Here is a 22693-nt window from a genome sequence, read left to right on the forward strand (position 1 = left end):
ATTTCTTTGTGAACATTAAGTAAGCAATCACGAAGAAGGATATAACAACACCACTTCACCAAATATAAGGATTTCTTAAATATAATTTTAAAGAAAAACTTATATTTCTACATTCCTTTTCTCTTTCCATATGTAAATTTTTTTGGTTTCTGGTCACAGTTACTGCACTTACATTTCTGGGTGAGTTTTGTTTTTGTTGTTGTTCTTCTTCTTCCATACGTTTTCCAGAATCTTAGATTTTCCCATAAAATGAATCTTAGGTTCATTAGTGAGAGAAATGGTACAAAACAGGAAAGCTCTTAATAGAATAAAAATTAAATATACATAGTCTAACATGAAGTAAGTGAGATAAAAGAATGTCAGTAAGTTTGAGGTGTAAACATTGTGAGAGTATTAAATATATATATACAGATATATATATATATATAGAGAGAGAGAGAGAGAGAGCTATCTATCGAGAGGGAAAAGGGGAGAGGGAGGGAGACAGTAAGGGAAGGCGAGAAAGAGGGAGAAGAGGTATGGAAGAAGACAAATATAAATGTTAATAGAGCCTTTGCAGCATTGTATTTGGTGTAAAATTCTGACAGATGAGAAATTTCCCCTGTGTCTCCAAGTGGCACAGACAAAATAAATATGACAGTTGGGAGTCCACTAAAGTGTTTCCTTCTAAACATATATTATGATCATTAGGACTAATTTGTTTCGGGAATATATAAATAAATACATTAATATCAAAGCTTTTTTTTTCTTTGAAGCCTCAGCTTCATTGTGGTTGTTTCAGCACTGACTAAATGATACTGAGGAAGCAATATCTTTAGGTGAACCCACAGTTCCCTGGTGGCTCAGACAGTAAAGAATCCGCCTGCAGTGCAGGAGACCTGGGTTCGATTCCTGAGTTGGGAAAATCCCCTAGAGAAAGTATAGGCTACCCACTCCAGTATTCTTGGGCTTCCCTGGTGGCTCCAACGGTAAAGAGTCTGTGTGCAATGCAGGAGACCTGTGTTCAATCCCTGGGTCGGGAAGATCCCCTGGAGGAGGGCATGGCACCCCACTCCAGTATTCTTGCCTAGAGAATTCCATAGAGGGAGGAGCTTGGAAGGCTACAGTCCATAGGTTTGCAAAGAGTCAGACAGGACTGCGTGACTTTCACTTTCCTAATTCCCAAGAAAGTCTGAGTAGTGTCACCCTTAAGACGCATATGGGCACAGAGTCTGATATAACAAAAAGATCTTTAAGCCTTGGTCCATATGCTAGATTTTGTCTGTAGACATCTTTTGCCCAATACAGTGTTTTCATTTCATTTCAACTGTTTCAGTTTATTTAAGATTATACAGAAGTTGAAAGATTTTACCAAGAAGATTCATTATCAACTTCTGTTGAAAAATCAGAAGCTTGGGCAAGACTGAACCCACATTCCACAAGGCAGCAGTCTACTGGCCCAGAGCATCACTGACTCCTTCTAGTGGCCCAGGCACTCTCCCGTGACCCTGGGTCCATATGGCCTCCTCATCTGCCTGGCATTTCTAGGCACCGGTGTTTCTACTACAAGTTTACAATTTAGTAAATTATCTGCCAGCCCACTTCAAAAGAAGATGGTGAAAGCAGAGGAGGACAACCTCATTGTATTATTTAAAAAGTCTCACTATCCAGCTGCGTGATCACTACTTACTTTGTGCAAGGATAAAATGAACATTTACACCCTCTGAGACTTTGATGTAGCTATTTCATTATTTAGAAAGAGAGGGCTTTGAATAGAACCAAACAGAATTAGGGTATTAAAGGAAGTGTGTGGCACTAAAAAAGGATGAAACATCAGGACCTACCAGGAATTTGTTTGAGACAGATTAAAAGCAAAAAAGTAAACAGTTTAAGTAAGAAAAAGTTAATTAGATTCCCACAATGTTTTCAGTCACTGTCACTCAATTTATTATTAGCATTAGCAGGGAGGAAATATATAACCAGCATTTATTATCCTGAGAGCAGCCTTTCAATACTGTCTATGTTGTTAATTCTTGACAGTACTTTATTCGGTTTGGATTGTGTCAGAAGTTATCACAAGGTGTTCTTTCCCAGACTTGTGAAAGTTGGAATAAAACTAGAGAAAAAGAAGTGACTGCATACATATGCATAGGCGTGTGTATTTTTAGGTTGAGAAAACCTTTCATCGTCTGAATATTAGAATTCAAACATCATTCCCCCATCTGTCTGATCATTCTTGGCTTCCATGGTTGCTCCTGCCTGTGATATTGGTATTTTCTTTTTAAAAATAATGCATTTTCTCTTTGATTTGCTATTTGCCTGATTGCTTTCTTATTTCCCTCTGTTCTGCCTTCTTTTGCTCTCGATCTCCTATCTTCTTTGTCTCTACCCCTCACCTCTCAGTGTGAATGATTGTGTTAGGTCACCTATTGGGCAGGTAGTTTAAAAAAAATAGATAACCAGTTCAGAAAGTACATTCCTGGAGGCATCAAATTAATGAGTATCTCAAAGCCTGTGGTACAACAGGGGAGAAAAGAAGATTAATTAGAATATGAAGCACTGATGGTTGGTGGCCCTTACACATCAGTCCAGACATGAGTATGTGCACTTGTTCTCACACACACACTCAGGTTAACAGACCAGACGAGCAATGAAATGATAATTAGGGATCCCAGAAACCATTGTAGGTCCTTTTAAACTTGAATCTCTTTTTCAAACAAAAGGCATAAAAGGTTTTTTAGTCATACTGCAGAGATGACTACAGAAAGAAAAGGAAGCCTTACATTTTATATTTCCAACGACTTTCTTTCTGATAATGATGCTTTAATTATTGTTTAAGAAATTGATGTTATACATCAGCTACAAGTTACGTTGTTTGTACATATTTTTGAATGCTTATGCTCATTTGCCAAAAATACTTGAGGTGTTCTTTTGCCCTCTGGTGTGGAGTATTTTTCTTGTCTTTTTTTATTTGAATATACACACAATTCTCATGTGAACTTGTGGGCATAAGGACATATATTCAGGTATGGCACTTTGAAACATACCATAATATCAGGATAATGATTAAAATATGTAATGGCCATCAAGACATGGGCACAAGCCAGAGTAGGCCCTGGACAAGAACAACGTAAGTGAGGGTAATTGTGCCACTGATGCTCTGAAGTGCATTAGCCTTGTATATAATGGGTAGAGGACCTCATGGGATTAGGTGCTAACTAGGAGGTTGATGTTAGTAAAATTTATTCTAATTCAACATTTGGGTAAGGTGTTTTCAACTAGATCCAATTCTTGATTTCATCTGATATATAGCTGTTCCAAATTGTCTACTGCATGGATTACATGACCAAAGTACAAATTATAGATGACCTCTATTAAATTTCTACAAAAGTGAAAGTGTTAGTCGCTCAGTCATGTCCAATTCTTTGGGATCCCGTGGACTGTAGCTTACCACGCTCCTATGTCCATAGAGTTCTCCAGGCAAGAGTACTGAAGTGGGTTGCCATTCTCTTCTCCAGGCGAACAGCTCAACCCAGGGATCGAACCCTGGTCTCCTGCATTGCTAGCAGATTCTTTACTGTCTGAGCCACCATGGAAACCTATATTAAATTCATATATTTGTGATTATAAGCGTAGTCTATACACTTTTTAACTTGTGTAGTAATTTAGCTCTTTTCTCACTTGGGACAGTACTAAATTTATATTGGGTCTAGTGTATTAACTCATATAAACTCATTTAGAGTTTAGAAAGAATTGTTAGTGTTAGGTTTTTAAATTCTCTTTATTTTACATCTGTTTAAAAACGGATTGGTAACAAAAAAAATACTAATGATTATGCTTGCCTATAGATTTTGCTAATGGAGTGAAGGTGAGATTTTATAAACCTAATTGGAAATTGTTTTGAAAGTAAACTATAGTACTAAAAAATAAGTTCCTCCTCAGTTGTAAAATAGCAATAGCTTTTTATGTATTTAACATTGGATGTGATTTAGGCAATATTCATTCCAAGTGCTTTATATAAATCATGTTTATTGCTTACAACAATATCATCACATTTATTGCTTATAACAATATTATAATAAATATTATCCTTCCAAAGTTGAATTCAGAAACTGATATATTTACATTTGCTAATTCCACATCTTACGTATAAACCACTCAAGGACAAGGACAGTATTCATAACATTGTCCTTATCCCTTAAAGGAGAAAAAGTGGACTTTGTAGTCATAGGTTAATTGGGACAATGTAAGAAACCTTGCTCTCCACTAAACTAATACATGTGAACCTGGAAGGTTAAACAATTAATGCAAGAATTTCTGATTATTTCTGGTGATGGTGAGCTTAACCCTTTGCTTTCCTGTTTTTAGTCCCAGGGCAGCCACTAAATTTCAAGGCAGAACCTGAATCCGAAACAAGTATTTTGCTCTCTTGGACGCCTCCACGTTCAGACACCATTGCCAACTATGAACTGGTCTACAAAGATGGGGAGCATGGAGAGGAGGTAGGACTGTGCTTCTCACCTTGTCACCATTCATGGCATCGAGACACTGCTTTCATTCTGTGTACTTGCCCAAGTTCCATTAAAAGTTCATATATCTACTGAGGACCTTGGTGGAAAAGATTTATTCATAAAAAGAGAAAATTGACCAAAAAAAAAAGAGTGTTTGGAGACGTGATAGGGGTAGGACAGAAGAGACAAAAAAACAGCTATTGTCTCTAGTGGATTTTTTTTTTTTTAATTCGAGTTTCCAAGATACTTACGGAAGTACTGGGTTGTAAAAGAATATACTCCTTGAGATTTTGAGGTTTCCTTTCTTTGTCTTCTGCATGAAAGTACTTAAGTCACAGTTAACACTTGACTAAGTGAGCTCCAAGGCTTTGGGTAGATGAATTTGTCCCAACTGGTTTCAGAGAAAGATGCCCCAGAGCAAATGTTCATTTGTATGCCATTGATTGTTTGATATGAGTGTGTATATATCTATATCTATGTCTATTTGTATCTATATCCATATCAATACCTATAGGCTTCCCAGGTGGTAGTAGTGGTAAAGAACCCACCTGCCAATGCAGGAGACACAAGAGATGTGGGTCCAATCCCTAGGTCAGGAAGATCTTCTGGAGGAAGCCATGGCAACCCACTCCAGAATTCTCTACTAGAGAATCCCCATAGACAGAGGAGCCTGGAGGGCTACAGTCCATAGGATCGCAAACAATCAGATGCAGATCAACTTGGCACACACACACACACACACACACACATATACATATGCACACACATATAATTTGATTCTGTTATGCAGATAAAGTATAGAAGGCTAGAAATTGTTAATAGTTACTAAAAAGAGAAATAAAAATCAGAATAACATACATTTACAGGTACTATAATAAGGGTTTCACATATATTAATTCAATCCAACAGTAGTGCTTTGTGTCAGCCTCTATTATTAATCTGTTTCACATATTAACAAAATGGATACACAGAAAAAAGTTGAAGTATTCGCCCAAAGCCTCATACTAGAAAATTTCTAGAATCTGTTCTCTTGACTCCATGATACACTGGAACAGATTCTATAAATTACTATTAAGATACATCTAATATTTTCAGAATGGGAATATATGGTAATAATATATAATTTGTTATCGTGAAACTCATTAGGGAACATCAGAACAAAAAAGTTTATCAAACTATATGTGAAAACTCAATTTACCAAGCCATTTTATTATATCTTTTAGCGTTCTTTGTCTTAAAAAAAGCCAACTTCACAAAGCAAAACAGCCCTGATTTCTAACAAAGAGTACTTTTTAAAAAGACTCACAAACTCAGTGAACTATTACCAATTAACTTGTAGCTCATCATGCTATACTAAGTTAATGTTAATAAACCTGTTTTATTACATCTCTGAAGTGAGCAGGTTCTAAGAGCAGTGCTTTTCGGTGTAGCTAACAAAGCCAATTCCAATTAATAACTAAATTCTAGAACTAAAGCGTTGAAATAAGTACTCATGTTATAAAAGTTTTTAGTATAACATAAATTAGCATTAAATTATTTAAAATCCTTCAGTTCAGTTCAGTTCAGTCGCTCAGTCGTGTCAAACTCTTTGTGACCCCATGAACCGCAGCACGCCAGGCCTCCCTGTCCATCACCAACTGCCAGAGTCTACCCAAACCCATGTCCATTGAGTCGGTGATGCCATCCAACCATCTTATCCTCTGTCGTCCCCTTCTCCTCCTGCCCTCAATCTTTCACAGCATCAGGATCTTTTCAAATATAGAATATTTCCTCCAGCCACCCAATTTACAAATAAGTAAAAGAAAGCCCAAAACTTTGAAGCTTTGGCTTATGATATTGTAGTCAGCGTGTTAGAAAGCCTTGGCTAGACTTCACTCACCTATATGTTGGCCTATTGGATTTTTCAATTTTTTTGCTGTTCCTAGTATATAGTGATATAAGCTAAAAGGAAAAACAAAAATAACTGTAACCTAGAGTGTCTGATAAGTTGTGTTTGTATTTCAATAAGAATATTTAGATTATTACATAGATACAAAGACATCTTTCCTCTAGTTTTCAGTTCAGTCGCTCAGTTGTGTCCAAATCTGCGACCCCATGAATCTCAGCACACTAGGCCTCCCTGTCCATCACCAACTCCCAGAGTTTACCCAAACTCATGTCCATCGAATCAGTGATACCATCCAGCCATCTCATTCTCTGTTGCCCCCTTCTCCTCCTGCCCCCAGTCCTTCCCAGCATCAGGGTCTTTTCCAGTGAGTCAACTCTGCATGAGTTGGCCAAAGTATTGGAGTTTCAGCTTCAACATCAGTCCTTCCAATGAACACCCAGGACTGATCTCCTTTAGGATGGACTGGTTGGATCTCCTTGCACTCCAAGGGACTCTCAAGAGTCTTCTCCAACACCACAGTTCAAAAGCATCAATTCTTCGGTGTTCAGCTTTCTTCACAGTCCAATTCTCACATCCATACATGACTACAGGAAAAACCATAGCCTTGACTATGCGGACCTTTGTTGGCAAAGTAATGTCTCAGCTTTTTAATATGCTGTCTAGGTTGGTCATAACTTTCCTTCCAAGGAGTAAGCGTCTTTTAATTTCATGGCTGCAGTCACCATCTGCAGTGATTTTGGAGCCCAAAAAAATAAAGTCAGCCACTGTTTCCACTGTTTCCCCATCTATTTCACATGAAGTGATGGGACCAGATGCCATGATCTTAGTTTTCTGAATGTTGAGCTTTAAGCCAACTTTTTCACTCTCCTCTTTCACTTTCATCAAGAGGCTCTTTAGTTCTTCTTCACTTTCTGCCATAGGGTTGTGTCATCTGCATATCTGAGGTTATTGATATTTCTCCCGGCAATCTTGATTCCAGCTTGTGCTTCCTCCAGCGTTTCTCATGATGTACTCTGCATATAAGTTAAATTAGCAGGGTGACAATATACAGCCTTGACGTACTCCTTTTCCTATTTGGAACCAGTCTGTTGTTCCATGTCCAGTTCTAACTGTTGCTTCCTGACCTGCATACCCAATTAAAAATAAAAACAGTTATGAGAGAGGTGGTCTTTTGGCAATGGTATGAATACTTGACTGTTGGCATCCCTACTCTGCTTTATAAATGTTTATTTAGGAAATTCCTTTTTTTTCTTGTTATTTGTTAAGTCTAAAATTTGTGAAATCTTTTTTATTTGCAAGCCAGAACACCCTAAGGATGTTTTCTCTAGTTTTATATTTGAATTCCCCTTCACTGATTTCTGGTTTTTGTGAATGCCAAACACTGTTTAATAAAAAGCCTTGTAAGATTATTGATGCCATTACAAGATTACATATTAGTATGTTTTTTAAGGTTTGCCACGGACTCATGTTCAATCTGAGATTGATTACCCATAGATAGCTATATTTTTGCTAAAATGGCAAAGGCAGATTTCAAGCATGAAAATAAGTGTTACAACATTTAATTTAAAAAAAAATCTTATTTCAGAAGCCCTTTATGATGTCAGGTTTTAGAAGAGTTTGTGGTTTCTCTTTCCTACTTGTAGGCCCTATGATGCAGGGAGCTCAAATCTGGTGCTCTGTGACAACCTAGAGAAGTGGGATGCGGTGGGAGGACGGAGGGAGGTTCAAGAGGGAGAGGACATACATCATACCTATGGCTGATTCATGTTGATGTAAGGCAGAAACCAACACAATATTGTAAAGCAATTATCCTCCAATTAAAAATAACTTAAAAAATTAATTGGGAATCAACCTGGAGTAATGATATGGTTTCATATACATTATCCAGCTTTCTTCGGTAACTAACATCTGATTTTTTATTCCTGCCGACCTTGGCAATTTCAGATCTCTTTTATAACAACATCATGTAAACTGTATGCCGGTTTCCATTGTTATGTTACTTCTGGCCATAATTCCTTTGCCCATACTTGGGTTTCAGACTGTCATGGGAAATGAGCTAGACATATCTTCAAATGGACTGTTGGGCATAGCCACTGTTCAGGAATGAGTGTCAGTTTCTATTGTGGGCAATGTCAAAACCACACACATGCCTTAAAGTGTAAATGCCTTCATGGGTGGTGGCCTCTCACTGCCCCTTAGCCGATGTATTTGAAACACTGTGTCATCATTAAATAGATCCTTGAATTCCTTTTTGCTAGTTGTCTTACTTGTAGAAACTTACCACTCCACTACTCTTGCCTGGGAAATCCCATGGACAGAGGAGCCTTCTTGGCTACAGTCCATGGGGTCTCAGAGGCTTGGACACAGTTTAGCAACTAAAAAAACAGCAATCTTCATCATGTGATTTCTACTAAGGGAACTTAATAGAGTCCTTGATACTCACTGTTGATTCTGTTTGTGATATTTTGATAACATTATAACCCTGATGACAGAAATCCAATGTTCTGGGCAGTGTGATAAAAATATATGCACAGATCTTAATGAAGATGATCAAATTCCCTTGTTACATATCCACAGCAACGGATCACCATTGAGCCAGGGACATCTTACAGGCTGCAAGGGCTGAGACCAAACAGCTTGTACTACTTCCGTCTGGCGGCACGCTCTCCCCAAGGCTTGGGTGCCTCCACAGCTGAAATATCAGCCAGAACCATGCAGTCAAGTAGGTGTCTCTCTTTGCTTATTTTCTGCCCTTTTTTTCACTAGGAAATGTTTCCAGCTTTTATCCTCACCAACAGACTTGCTAATTCATATTCTTTTAATAGTTGGTAGTCTCTATACCAACAAGTGTCCAGTTTTAGAGATTAGAGTATCAAGACCTTGGTTTTCAGACTGGGTCCAAATGACAGATCCCATTCTCTCACTTCTGGAATTGAAAGTCATTTAGAGAAGTTAGGAAACCTCCTTGAGAAAAATGGGTAAAAGCATTGGATCAAGCCCCAGTTAATGAATTATAAAGGTGTAAAGCAAAATTCAAGTTGAGAACACTGCAAAATAATCAGAGGAGGGCTTAGCAAAGATAGCAAAAGACCAAACTTTCACCTTTTTTAAGAACACAGATTTTAACTTTGCTAATGTCCAAGTCTTCATGTCACATGTTTGTTCCTAGTTTGTTGTTAACTTTGCAAGTAGTTCATATGAAAATTTGAAACATTCAGAGAAAATCTGTATTTGGACAAATTTAGGAACAATGGAATAATCACAAGTAAATTGGCAATCCTAAGTTGTATTTTGTTTCCTCAGGTTTCTTTTCATTTGGGGACTATTACTCTAAAGCATAGTTCTGTTTATCACAACAGAGTTTATTGTGTCTAGGGAGGACTTTTCTGTATAACGTATTATACTGCAGGTTGTTTTGGATGGAAAGTCTGGTTCCTTGTATAATACTACTGTTTGCTCTTTATTAATAAGTTTCTATAATTTATTAAACAACCATTTTTCTTAAACAGTATTTTGGAGTTTCCTTAGATTTTAAAAATATTTTGTATGTGATTTGTGATATAGTGACATAGATATGTATAAAATTAATATATGGAATTTCATAAAAAGGATGTTCTAGTGACCTAATTTTTAGACCTATCAGAAAACATGACATTTACAACTTTTTAGAAAATGAGTTTCCTTTCATATAAGCAAGTCTTCTAGAATTTCATTTTCTATAGATAAATCTTTCAGTTTTTGATGATAAAATTTTCATAGTTTTCCTCAACACATGATTATTCATATGAAAACCATTAGTATTCCGTTGCTTAATCCCTTAATGATTATAGCTTATTCCTATAACATTCCCTTTCTTCTAAAACTCAAACATTTAAATCAGTGCAATATTGTATGTCTCCTTTGAGTTCCAGGCAGGCTAATAAGTAATATTGCAGAAGATAACTCTTAAAATCAGACATTTAATTAACAGAAAGGTGACACGCTTTAATATTATATTTTGCATGTTTTTTACAAACTTGAGTTTTTTGCATATATACTCCTATGTATACATACATGCTTCCCTGGTGGCTCAAATGATAAAGAATCCCCCTGCATTGCAGAAGACTTGGGTTTGATCCCTGGGTTGGGAAGAACCCCTGGAGGAGGGCATGGCAACCCACTCCAGTATTCTTGCCTGGAGAAGTCCATGGACAAAGGAGCCTGGCGGGCTACAATCCCTGAGGTCACAAAGAGTGGGACACTACTGAGAGACTAAGCACAGCACAGCATATACATATATAGACACTTACATACAAAGAGACAGAATGGACTTTTTACAACCACGTTAAAAGCTTATCTACTCTTTATTTTATTAGAATTTCAAGTGGTGTTGCATATACTCTCGCAGAATAGGAGGTCTGAAGGTAGGAATGCAGTGAAACCAAATCAGTTTTTTAAAAAGAATTATAAATGAGTCTTTGCTGTTACATGAACAACTCAATTTATTATGAATGATAGTGCATATGAAATAGTTTCATAATTTGAGATATAAGAACCTATAGTCAGAATCAATAAAAATGATGTTCTTGTGATTTTGCAAATCTTATACCAGATTTACAAGGCTGTTTCATGATAATTTTCTTTTTGTCTGTACAAAGATCTTTTCATTTTGATTGCCTATAATGAAGAACACAAGGCATGTAAATTAAGAAAGACTGATAATCGTCTATATAATCAGATATACCTGACACTACATATTATTAAGGTTCACAGAATGTAAAGAACTACTCAAACTGCATGTTCAAATACAAAAAAAAAATAGAAATGTTTTACTCTTCAATCATATATATTGTCTTATATATATGCATACATATTTACATATATCTTATCCAAATTCTTTGTGCTTCTTTATGAATTTATATTACTAACTTGAAAAATAACTTATAATAGTAGTCACATTGTTCTTTCTTGCTTTTTTTCAAATAATGATATGTTTGATTTATTTGATGCAAAATAATTACTCAGAAGGTGACTAGTTTATATTAGAATGGGCATTAAGAAAGTTTATCTTTTAACTCTCATGTAAATTCTACTTTATATGAATAGTTATGTACAAAATGAAAAGAGCTACATACAAAGTGGAAGATAAGTCATATCTTTCCTAGATGGTTCTCAGGATTTTTTTGAACAGTTCTTTTTAATGGCTGTGTTATTGACATTTTGTAAGGGATAGATGATTTTTATTGATTTTACCAAAATTTGCTGGTGGGATCTAATTCTTCACTAGCAATGATGTCCCAAGAAGAGTTATAATTTTTTTAAAAAGCTGGAAGCTGACATAGGGTAAGTACAAGTTACAGTCAGAATCAGCCAGCCTGACATTTACCCTCGGGTAGGTAAACCTTGGACTGCATTTTCATCCTAGATCGATCTGCATGCTCACTGTATATGGGCTATGATCAGTATTAGGCTAACACTTCTCATTAGAACTGGTCAGAAGGCTGATTTTCAGATAGTCAGAGGGAACCTTCTTATGTTTGTTGGGCTTTTATTTATTTCTCTTTTTAAAATTTTAATTGGCAGAAGGGCATCTAACAGTTATTGCCCATTTCACACTGGAGAACCTTTTTGCAAATGAATACTGTATATGAATCAGAACACAGTTCAGTAGCCAAAGCTTGAAATGACATCTCTGAAAAATCATCAGACTCTCATGTAACAAATCTTGTACTGTTTGCAGCTTTTTATGAAGTTCGATAGTCTGTAAAATAGGGCTGGGGAATACTGAGGGATTGTTTTAGAAGAAGAATTTAAATTGCAGGTAGGTAATTTTATTTGAGGCTCTGTTATCTTAAGATTTCATTTTCACATATTCCCCCCACCCATTATTTAACAATTATTTTTGGTCATTTATTCATTTTTTGGTTTACTCATATTACTAAGCCAAGGTTCATAAATTTATCTTTAAAATTTTAAGTTTCAAAGTCTTATTTTCATTTTGTTGCCCTTCTTGTTCGTCTATTTATTTTCGCCTTTTCTTTTGTTTTATCATTTTTTTTTTCCAACCACTCCTGTCCTTTCACTCAAACCCTCCTTTAACTCACTACCAAAATAAGAGCCGTCAGCTCCTCCTCAAGACATTAGTTGCACCAGTCCAAGTTCCACTAGTATTTTGGTAAGTTGGCAACCTCCACCAGTGGACAAACAGAATGGCATTATTACTGAATACTCCATCAAGTATACTGCAGTGGATGGAGAAGATGACAAACCTCACGAGATTTTGGGAATCCCTTCGGACACTACCAAATACCTTTTGGAACAGCTGGAAAAATGGACTGAATACCGGATCACTGTGACAGCCCACACCGATGTCGGCCCTGGCCCTGAGAGCTTGTCCGTGTTGATTCGAACCGATGAAGATGGTATGTTGCCTCTGCTCCATCAGTTTGCACCCTTCTACCACGATCTTGCTCTGCTGTCTTTTGATAGGCTAACAGTAATGTGTTTTCTCTGCTCATCTTTTTTTACCCAGTGTTACTGTAACTTCAGCAATTTTTGCTAAAGACCTATCTTTGCTACGGCCTGGGAATTTTTTTTTTTTTAATTTTTTATCTCAACACAGTCATTTGCTTCCTTTTTAAAGAACAGTTTGCTCCTGTGACCTTGCAATCCAGGCCCTTCTCTGTACCTCCATCTAATGTCTTCTGCGTTTTTCTTGGCTTTTTGTAGTCTCTTCTTTTACATTTTGATGGTAACTTTTCAAAAGCGCCTTCTTATCTTCTTGTTGCCTTTTTGTCTTGAACATTTCAGAGACAGTGATGCTCGACATTCAGTTTTTGGCATCTGTTGTATGGAATACCTTTGATATGAGAAAAAAAAAGAAGAAAATCCATATAATCAAGAATCTTTTTATTCTGCCAAAAAAGAAACCTAAAAAACACACACAGCAATCAACAACCAGTTTTTGTTATTATTTCAATGCTATACTTCTTTGTGCTTTAATGCTTTGAACCTCAAAGCATCTTCCTTGGCTTTTGTACATTTTTTACATGTTTTTCTATTTCTCTGATACTCTTTTTTTCTTCCATTTTTTTTTCTTTTTTTTTTGGCATCGGTCATGCTTTTTGATCTTTTCTTAAAAGGTAGAGCAGATTGGTTGAGCATTTTCATTGGTTGAAAATGTTTGTATTCCACAAACAAACATGGTGGGTCTACCCATTTTTTTTTTTTTTTAAACCTAAGTAAAGAAAATGCTCTGACTGGGTGGGACAAGTGCCTATAATTTTCTTTTATCCAATGATGTTGTTCCAGTTCCTAGTGGTCCTCCTCGCAAAGTCGAGGTAGAGGCTGTCAACTCAACATCTGTTAAAGTCTCATGGCGCTCACCTGTGCCCAATAAACAGCATGGCCAGATAAGAGGATACCAGGTGCATTATGTGAGGATGGAAAATGGTGAGCCCAAGGGCCAGCCCATGCTGAAGGATGTCATGCTGGCTGACGCGCAGGTAAGCATCTGAAATTACATAGGTATATTTTTATAGGATACATCTATTTTAGCCTGTACTTTAAACTGGGCTCCATTCTCATTTTTTCTTTGATATTTTAAAATGTCTATACAAAATTCTAGATTTTTAAGAAACCTGAAGTATAGCTGATTTGCAGTGTTGTGTTAATTTCTACTGTACAGCAAAGCGATTCAGTGATACAGATATAGATGCAGATATAGACATAGATACAATAGTTTGCATCTGCTAATCTCAATTTCTCACTGTATCCTTCCTGGACCCTGCATCCCACTTAGCAATTAGAAGTCTGTTCTCTATGCCTGTGGAGTCTGTTTCTGTTTCATAGATAAGTTCATAACATTTTAGCTTTAAAAACACACGATCAATATTTATCTTTTCAGTCAGAGTTGACTTCAAGTGAGGAAGTGAATTGAAATGACACATCTGATTCAAAACACAGAACATTTTTTTTTTAAATACAGATACTTGGCTCTCTACAGCTATTTCTCTGTTTGCCTTTCTGACTTTAAAAAAAAAAAACAAAAACAGTTGACTTAAGTAAATCTAAGGGAAGAATTTTAAACAGCAATTTTGCTGATAGTCTACTTTCTGCTGTGCTGAAAATATTTGAAACTAAGTTAATCTGTAATTTCTAAGTGCATGCCTTTCACTGAAGAATAAACATTTTTATTTGGGGAAATGTATACAGACAGTATTTTTATCTGTCATTTATTTACCAAATTACATATTTAATTAAAATAATTAATTCATTTCCCAGAAAATGAAGATAATGATAAAAATTATAGAATTTCCCAGGGAATTAATGAGATCGTGTATGTTGAGCCACTTAAAATTATTAAGTGTAGCTGAGTTTGTGAGAAACTCTTTCAAGCCTAAGGCAGTGATTTATGACCATGTACTCACAACTTGGTTTTGTAATAAGTTATTTAAAAGAGAACTCTATATTTTTCTTCAATTTTTTAAGTAAACTAGAAGTGAATCAAAGACAATACCATAATAAATCTACCTGTACATATTTTTCTGAAAAGGAGAGGAAGATTGTAATTAATAAGCATCCTGCTGGGGATTATACATATCCCATGGACTAATTTACCTTGTTCTAGTAGTGATGGAGTATGAGAATGGAGTGTTTTGCTTATTCAGCAAATTGGTAGCTGGGCCTGGAAATAGATGGGATTATTGCAAATTTGAAACCAATTCAGTGGAAAATTCCTTCTTTTGTATGAAAGTAGGGAAGATTATGAACAAAGTGGAAAACTGTTGTACTGAATTGCTACATTTTGCCTTCTCTTCTCTGTGAAAATAACAGGGCAATAAATATCCCAGCTTTTTACCCCAGAGTCTTTACTTCGTATTTATCCCAAAGTCTTAACTCACAAAGGTGCTTATTTGCTTTAGCTATAAAGCATTCTAACTAAAGGGGTCTAGCTTAGTGACTTATTTACCTCAAAAATCCAGTTGTATGGTTTTGGTTTGAAGGACATTTCTAAAAATTTAGTCAGAGAATCATAGTGTCCCAAAATATTCTGGAGAAAGGACTATTGATTTGCTTTTAATAAATATTTGTTTTGTACTACCTGTAAAACAGAAAGTTCTTATAAAGTATAGTATAAAAAATGCTTACGTTTTATTTGGTGCATCTGTAATTTTGAAAAATAAAGTGATATGACCATCATGTTTTGATGTCCTTCATCAGTTCTTAGATAATCTTACACTACAGAACAGTAGTTCTTTTGCTGTTTTCATTGGGAATATGGTAGTCAATGAAATTGTGTAATATAAAATGCCCTAAATGTCCACTCAATCTTTTTTTCCCTTCTCTTCTGCTTTGGCTTTTCTTTCTCATTTTGCGAATTTTCCTTGTGTTGTTTTTCTGGTTTTTGGTTGATTTGTTTTTTGCTCATATCATCTTCTGATAATTCATTGAAAATTTTTTACATCCTCATTGATGTACATTTTCATTATAATGAAGATGTTAAATGTAAATAGTAACTTGAATTGCATAATCTAGATAGAAATCAAAATGAACGTCACAATGTAGTGTACATAGCATTTTGTATGCCTTATTGATTTGTTCCAATGAATTACATATTAAAAAAAATTAGTTGGTTTTAGTGATAACAATATAGAGTATATTTAACTTTTAACTTCTCAATTAGGAGTGGAGGTGGCAACATAACACTCATATACTGTTTGGGTTTTTATTGTACACACCTCTTCAGTTGCTTATTTTTTCAATATTTTTTTTTTAGTCTAAGGAGGGCACCATTGCCTTTATCAGGCTACCAACTTCTCTTCATTTCTTTTTATTTTGTTTCCCTTCTCCCCAACCTTCTTAATCTCAATCAGTGGGAATTTGATGATACTACTGAACATGTGAGTAATTTTTGACTGCTCTGTCAAAACAGATTATAAATGGTTGCTTTTTACTGATACTCCCCTTTCATTTATTTGTACTGTATCATCACAGTTTGCTTGGATGCATGAACTAACAAATTATCTTTTAAAGTGTTTTCACTACATGGTATACTTTAAGGACATTTTTTTTTCCGTCATTTTTGTTTTGTGAAATTGATGTGGTGCTATTGATTACATAGAAATATCATGAGTTCATATTGTTTGATGGCTGTTACTAACTCCACCTTGTGACACAGTTAGAGGAGGCATGCTTTAAGTGGAGGTATCACAGACAGGAGATGTCTAGTTTGTTCTGGGCTGCTCATAAATCCTGCTCCAGGGTTGCATATTCAGTGCATAATATGATCTAAATCTGGCACCAATTAACTCTATCTAGAAATGGCAGTTCTCTGTTGAACCCATACAAATTTGAGTGAAATTGCATGAGTGAAACACCAAGTAGAAGATATCTTACTTAGTGAAGAATTTTTTAAAAAATACTATAATGAGTGGACTATGTTAGTCTGTTTGTTTTTATATTGAGAGTTTATTATGTGTAAAGTACTGTGGCTGACACTGCCTACTAAGTGCTTACAGTCTAGGTGCTAGGAAGGATGTAAAGTTCAGATAAGTTCCATAAATACAACCAATGTGATGCCCTCAAGCAATGTATGAATAATTAGTATTTAAATGACAATATTAGTTAGAGCTATGAGTTTAGAGACAGAGCACCAGGATGGTAGAAGCCCTGAAACTTACGTGAGAACTCATCCCTGATGAGTAGCGATTAAAGAGGTAATCCTTGTGTGTCTGTATATGTTGCAGAGTTGGAAGTGAGAATATACTTATTGAAGTACATTCTGAACTCAGCAGAAGTAGACATAGATACAAGAGTGTGATAAAAGTCAGGTGACAATGAGCTTGGCAATTTGACAGAACTGAAGAGTTCAAGTTATTAAATACATTATATTGTAATATAATGTTGGAAAAATCTAACGTGAAAAAGTGAAAGTCGCTCAATCAGGTCCGACTCTTTGTGACCCCAAGGACTGTAGCCTGAGGCTCCTCTGTCCATGGAATTCTCCAAGACAGAATACTGAAGTGGCTAGCCATTCCATTCTCTAGGGGAAAAATCTGAAGTTTCAAGCTAAAGACCTGATCTCTAACTTTTCAGTACTTGAGAGATTTTGAAAAATGTTAAAAAAAGAGCAATAAGATAAAGGCTGGTAGGAGGTTTTCTTTCATTTAGTAAATAAATATTTTTTGCCAAAACACAGGTCTCTTGTAGGATTCTTGGTAAATATGATGATAAAGCTATCACTTCTCATGAAACCAACACTGTAACAGTGTTTTATAAACTTCTTTGATCATAACCCATAGTAAGAAATGCATTATTTGCCATGACCAATGATTGTGTATGCTTAAAATAAAGGTTTCACAAAATAATACCTTGCTTTTAAATATATTCACATTTTAATATTCAAGTATATCCATTTGTTTAAAAAACGCTGGTCTTAAACGGCTAAATTCATTTCATCAGCTACTAAATGGGTCGTTACCTGCAGCTTAAAAATCAATAACTTCATGGATAGATTAAGAGAAACAATACAGTTGATAAGGAAACAAGTTAACAGTTCTTTTCCTAAATCATGAAGTGATTTTTTTTTTTTAAAGTTGAGCATCAGAAATGAAAAAGGGAAAGTTATGATCAATATTTTAAAGGAAGAATGAACAGAACCATACTAACTAGCTAAGAATTTGAAGGAGACTATTGGACCAAAGATTGCTCATAAGTTGTGAAGATGCTTCATCATTCATTAAAATATGGAAATATTTTATGGAAGAAGGGGACTCTGCTTCTGGGAGTAACATGTGCTTTAGTTAAATTGAATTTGAGGTAACATCACTTGACAGTTACGGGAAAATGTCCAGCAGATATTTACAATGTATATACTGTTGGGGCCCTGGGGGAAAGTCAAGGCTAGAAATGAATTTAGGATATAGGCAGAAAAAATTCTCTTAAGTTTTAGAAATGAAACTAGTTTTTTTGGGTTTTTTTTTTTTTTAGGGCTAGAGAGAAAGGCAGCAGATAAATGACTATGTCAGGACATTTGGGAATGACAGCTATTATCAAGCAGGGGCAAGAATTAGGGTGCAGAATGGAATAGGAGGATACAGAGAGAGGAATAGTGGTTATGATGTCAGCCAGAGAGGGTGTGGAGACCACCAAGGTAGTACAGTCACAGCTTAAAGAAAGAAAATGTAACTCAAGAGACAGTGTGATTCAGGCAAAGAGAGGTATGCTAGAGATTGGACTACTGAAGGCTTGAACATTTGGACTGGCACTACTTACATTATCCAGTCACAGCCTGTTTGGAAGGAAGGTCATGTGTGATTGGTTAACTCCAGTTTTATAAATGAGCAACTTAATAGAAGGCTCAGCATTTGTAAATTGCTTACCTCTCAATTTAGTGATAGAATAAAGCTTTGCTTCTTTTTCCTCCAAACCTAGCCTGTTTTCATCAGTAGTTCTGTGACATGAGGGAGACCTTGGAAATAACAATGTTGAGATTTACCCATCCTAATTTTTGGAATTGCCAGTGTGCCTACCATAATTTTAAATGCCACTCTGTAGTGGTTTACTTAATTTTTATATTCTCTGTGATGTTGGTGAAACCATTCCTGAAGATAAAAATCTGTCTCTCAAATTTAGTCTATTCATCTGATAGAATAATTTTTCCAGTGGCTCTTTAGGATGGTATCTGAAATTTTTGAATTTCCACACTGGTGAGATTCCTACTCTTTTGAGAAAAGCACATTGTCAAAAGCTGTCATCCCTGGATTCAGATTCAACCATTGATTTCTATGGTGCCCATTACAGCCTTGCACAGAAAAGTCCCACTGTTCTCCATTCACACAATCAAATCCATTCACCAAACTCTCACATGCATCGTCTTTAGATGCGAAAGATGACAGTCAATATTTTCTTAAATTTATCCGTATTGAATTTGAAAACATACCTGTGCCAGAAATCTGAAAAGTTATTTTTTAAATTTTTGTGCATGTGTGTAGCTCTAGAGAAAATACCAAAACATTAATAGCCAGCACTCTATTTAAAGAATCATGTAACTTCCAATTTGGAAGAATAATTCTTGGACTATCTACTCTTATAACCATCACAGCTTTGGGTCCTTACTAAGAGAAAACTAATAGTTTTGATGACTAGTTTGTGGTATTTAACGTTTTCAGAATTTATTGAGCACATATCCGTGATGTTATAGAACAAGATCCTGTTGTGTGGTTTTATGACAAGGCCTCGAAATCTATAGATTGTTCTCCTTAGTTTATAATAATTTTAGTTCATAGCCTATACAACTAACCAGTAGTATATTATTTGAGTTCTGAGAAACTTCTGTGGCTGTCTAGGTCCAAAAGACCAGCCACTTGGCAAAATGTCAGTATTTATGTGATTAAACATACTGTTTGGCATCAGCGCCACTGACAGTCTGAGAACCAGGCTACGATGGAAGCACATGGATTGTGGCTGGCATATCATAACAGCTGGAGTATGAACTGCTCACTACAAGCCAGACATTGTTTTAAGTGTTTACCCGGTATAACTCATTTAATTCTTTAGTAGCCTAGAGGGTCCTAGCATCCCAACTTTCACATGGAGAACTGAGGCACAGATGGGGTGAACTCACTTGCCCTGGGTCACCAAACTGGTAAATAAGGAAAGGCAAGTTTAAATCCAAGCATTCAGGAGGTCTGACTTCAGTTTTGTGGTTTTGATTATTACCCCTTAGAGCTGCCTCTGAGGATGGTTGAAGACCCCATTTCAGTGTCAGCATGAAGACAGATCTTCCACAGCATGAGCTCTAGGCATGAAATGTCCAGTGCTTGGCATGGCTGCAGGGAATGTTCATGCATGCATAGCATGAAGGCGGATGCCTTAGTTTCCCCCCCAGGGCAACTGTAGCATAGTTTTGAGTCATTGTTATTCTGTTGTATCATTTCAGGACATGATTATTTCTGGACTACAGCCTGAAACTTCCTACTCCCTCACTGTCACAGCTTACACCACCAAAGGAGACGGAGCTCGCAGCAAACCCAAGCTGGTGTCCACCACAGGGGCAGGTAACCATGTCTGTGCATATATATGTCATGAATGTGTTTCAGGCAACAATTTTCTAAATGGTATGGGTGGCTTCTATCAGAGGGGAGAATGGACTGTAGTCAACTTTTGTGATTTTTGATATATCTTAAGTAAGGTAAATAATTGAAGAACCTGCTTTGCCCAGATTATTTAATCACTCATTCACCAAATATTATTTGAGTACCTACTGTGCATCAAGAACTATTTCCGGTAATTTGAAGAACAATAAACAAAACAGAAAGAATCTGGCCTCCTGAAATTTATTTTCTGATCGAGATTGGATAATTAGCAAGTGAACAAATGAGTTTTATAATAATAAAATGCCGGGAAGTGATAAATTATGAAAAGATGTGCAGGCATACCTTTAGGCAGTCCCTAGGGGCGGTTTTAGAAACAGTGATGTCTTTTAGAGGCAAGGTATTTGAGCTGAGACTTGAATAGTGTGAGGGAGCGAATCCCATGAGGGTCTGGAAGGCAGATCATCTAGGGAGGGAAATCATGTGACAGCCTCAGCACACACCCCCCCGCCTCAAAAACCCTCCCAAAAAAGAAAAACAAACCTTGTTAGAAGAGCTGCCAACTTGAGCTGGGTTGATAACTTAATATTTTATTTTTTGTCATTTTCTCCTCCTGACCCCTTGTTCTGGGGTATCAAAAGAGAACAAATTGCACAAAACATAGGAGACAGAAAAGAGAATGAAGAAAGCAGAAAGACTAATACAGATTGCTCCTTTCTGAAGAACAAAGCTTCTTAGCACTATTTAGACCTATATATTGGTCTGCCATGTTAGGAAAAGTCAGCATGAAGGAAGACCTGACGTTGAAAAACCAATAAATTAAGAGATAATTGCAGAAGGATTCTCCTTCAATCCCTTTATACAGAAATCTCCCATGAAACATTTAAACTATGATTTGATTTACTTCTCCCGAATCACTTCTGGCACAACTTTTTAGGAACACACCTCTATGTAAAGACATAAAGCAAAGAACAGCTGTGATGTTGAGTGCCCTCCTGGGTGCTGTGCTCACTTCCAAATTTGTCTAAATGTCATAAGATTTGCCTCACTCATATCCCGCCACCTGGAACTGCCTCAAGCAGCAGGGTTACAGATGGCAAAGCTCCTTCAAGGCAAAATCTTCTGGGCCTTATTTTTTTTTAATACCATTGTATCAGGCTAATTCAGCACCCTGCATAGGAGATACAGTACATGTTCAGTGGGACATGCTGAGTGTCTAGCTATGGAACCAGCTTCTCCTGGAATGTAGCCAACTAAGAATGAACCCCTAAAACTGAATCTCAAAATGAAAAAATACATTTCCTTCATCCATATTTATAATTGTGTCTTAAAAAAACTGAAGTGTCTTACATGAAGCATCAACCTCCTATTGCCCATAAAATGAGGAGGGATGTCTTATAATGAGGATGAAAGAGTAGAGGATTTATCTCCAAGGGATGTGAATCCTAGAACAAGGGATGCTATTGCCTACTTTAACATCACTGATGTTAGCTTGTTACTTTTTAGTCACTGTACAGAACATTATTTAGAACTGTGGATCTTACACACATAATTATTTTGCAGTTTACATTCGTGATTTCAGATCTTTCTTAATCAATGGAGACTTCGTTATTGAGGAAATGCTTATAATTTAGATGTCTGCATGTTTATTTTCTTTGGATCTCCTCACTGTTCTTGGATTGGAGATGGGAGAATCTATGAGAAGAATCCATTTATAATCTTCTGGATTATAAATCCAGAAGGAGATTGATAATCCTGCAAAGAGAAAAACTCTAGTTTTTTTTTTTTTCCTTTTTGCTGCCAACCTGTAGTAAAAAAGCATTCCCTAGTCATTAGTGAACAGATTAATTTGCTTTGTTTTGTATACTATTTTTAAAAAACCTTGTATTTATATGACTATGAAGAATTACTGAGTTTATCTCACAGATGTGAGCTCCAAATAACCATAGTTGTAAAGGTATTTAATTATAGCTTCCATTGGAAATTCACAAATTCCCATTAAATTCTACTTTAATCATAAAATTCCTGGTTTTAGGATAGGTTTATGTGTACTACATTGTTCCTAGAATCTGTGAACAATCATATCTTTGAAATAAAGAGTACAGGCCATAACTTAAGCAATCCATATAGGATTCATGTAACCTGAGGGCTGCTTTTTAATAAAATGTTGGATTTTATGTTTCAGTGATTATGACATTTTTGTAGTTTCTTTGTTAATATTCTCATGCTCTGTATCATAA

The 22693-nt window shown here is 36.1% G+C and overlaps 1 protein-coding gene across 17 annotated transcripts in view; it reads left to right on the forward strand.

The window, feature by feature from the left end:
• The window catches only part of PTPRD (protein tyrosine phosphatase receptor type D), a 1686434-nt gene that overhangs the window by 1485993 nt on the left and 177748 nt on the right, over positions 1-22693 (forward strand). For 9 of the 17 annotated variants that reach the window (XM_081500327.1, XM_081500294.1, XM_081500257.1 and 6 more), the window contains 5 exons: positions 4348-4481; positions 8956-9100; positions 12474-12779; positions 13669-13862; positions 20300-20417. In XM_081500327.1, the coding sequence (XP_081356453.1) occupies positions 4348-4481; positions 8956-9100; positions 12474-12779; positions 13669-13862; positions 20300-20417 (897 nt within the window). Of the gene's footprint in view, positions 1-4347; positions 4482-8955; positions 9101-12473; positions 12780-13668; positions 13863-16232; positions 16260-20299; positions 20418-22693 lie in introns of all 17 variants that reach the window. The other 8 variants (XM_081500377.1, XM_081500370.1, XM_081500399.1 and 5 more) reach the window with 2 other exon arrangements.

Source organism: Giraffa tippelskirchi, chromosome 1, assembly GCF_054371585.1.
Source record: "Giraffa tippelskirchi isolate mGirTip1 chromosome 1, T2T-mGirTip1v1.2.pri, whole genome shotgun sequence".
NCBI lineage: Eukaryota > Metazoa > Chordata > Mammalia > Artiodactyla > Giraffidae > Giraffa > Giraffa tippelskirchi.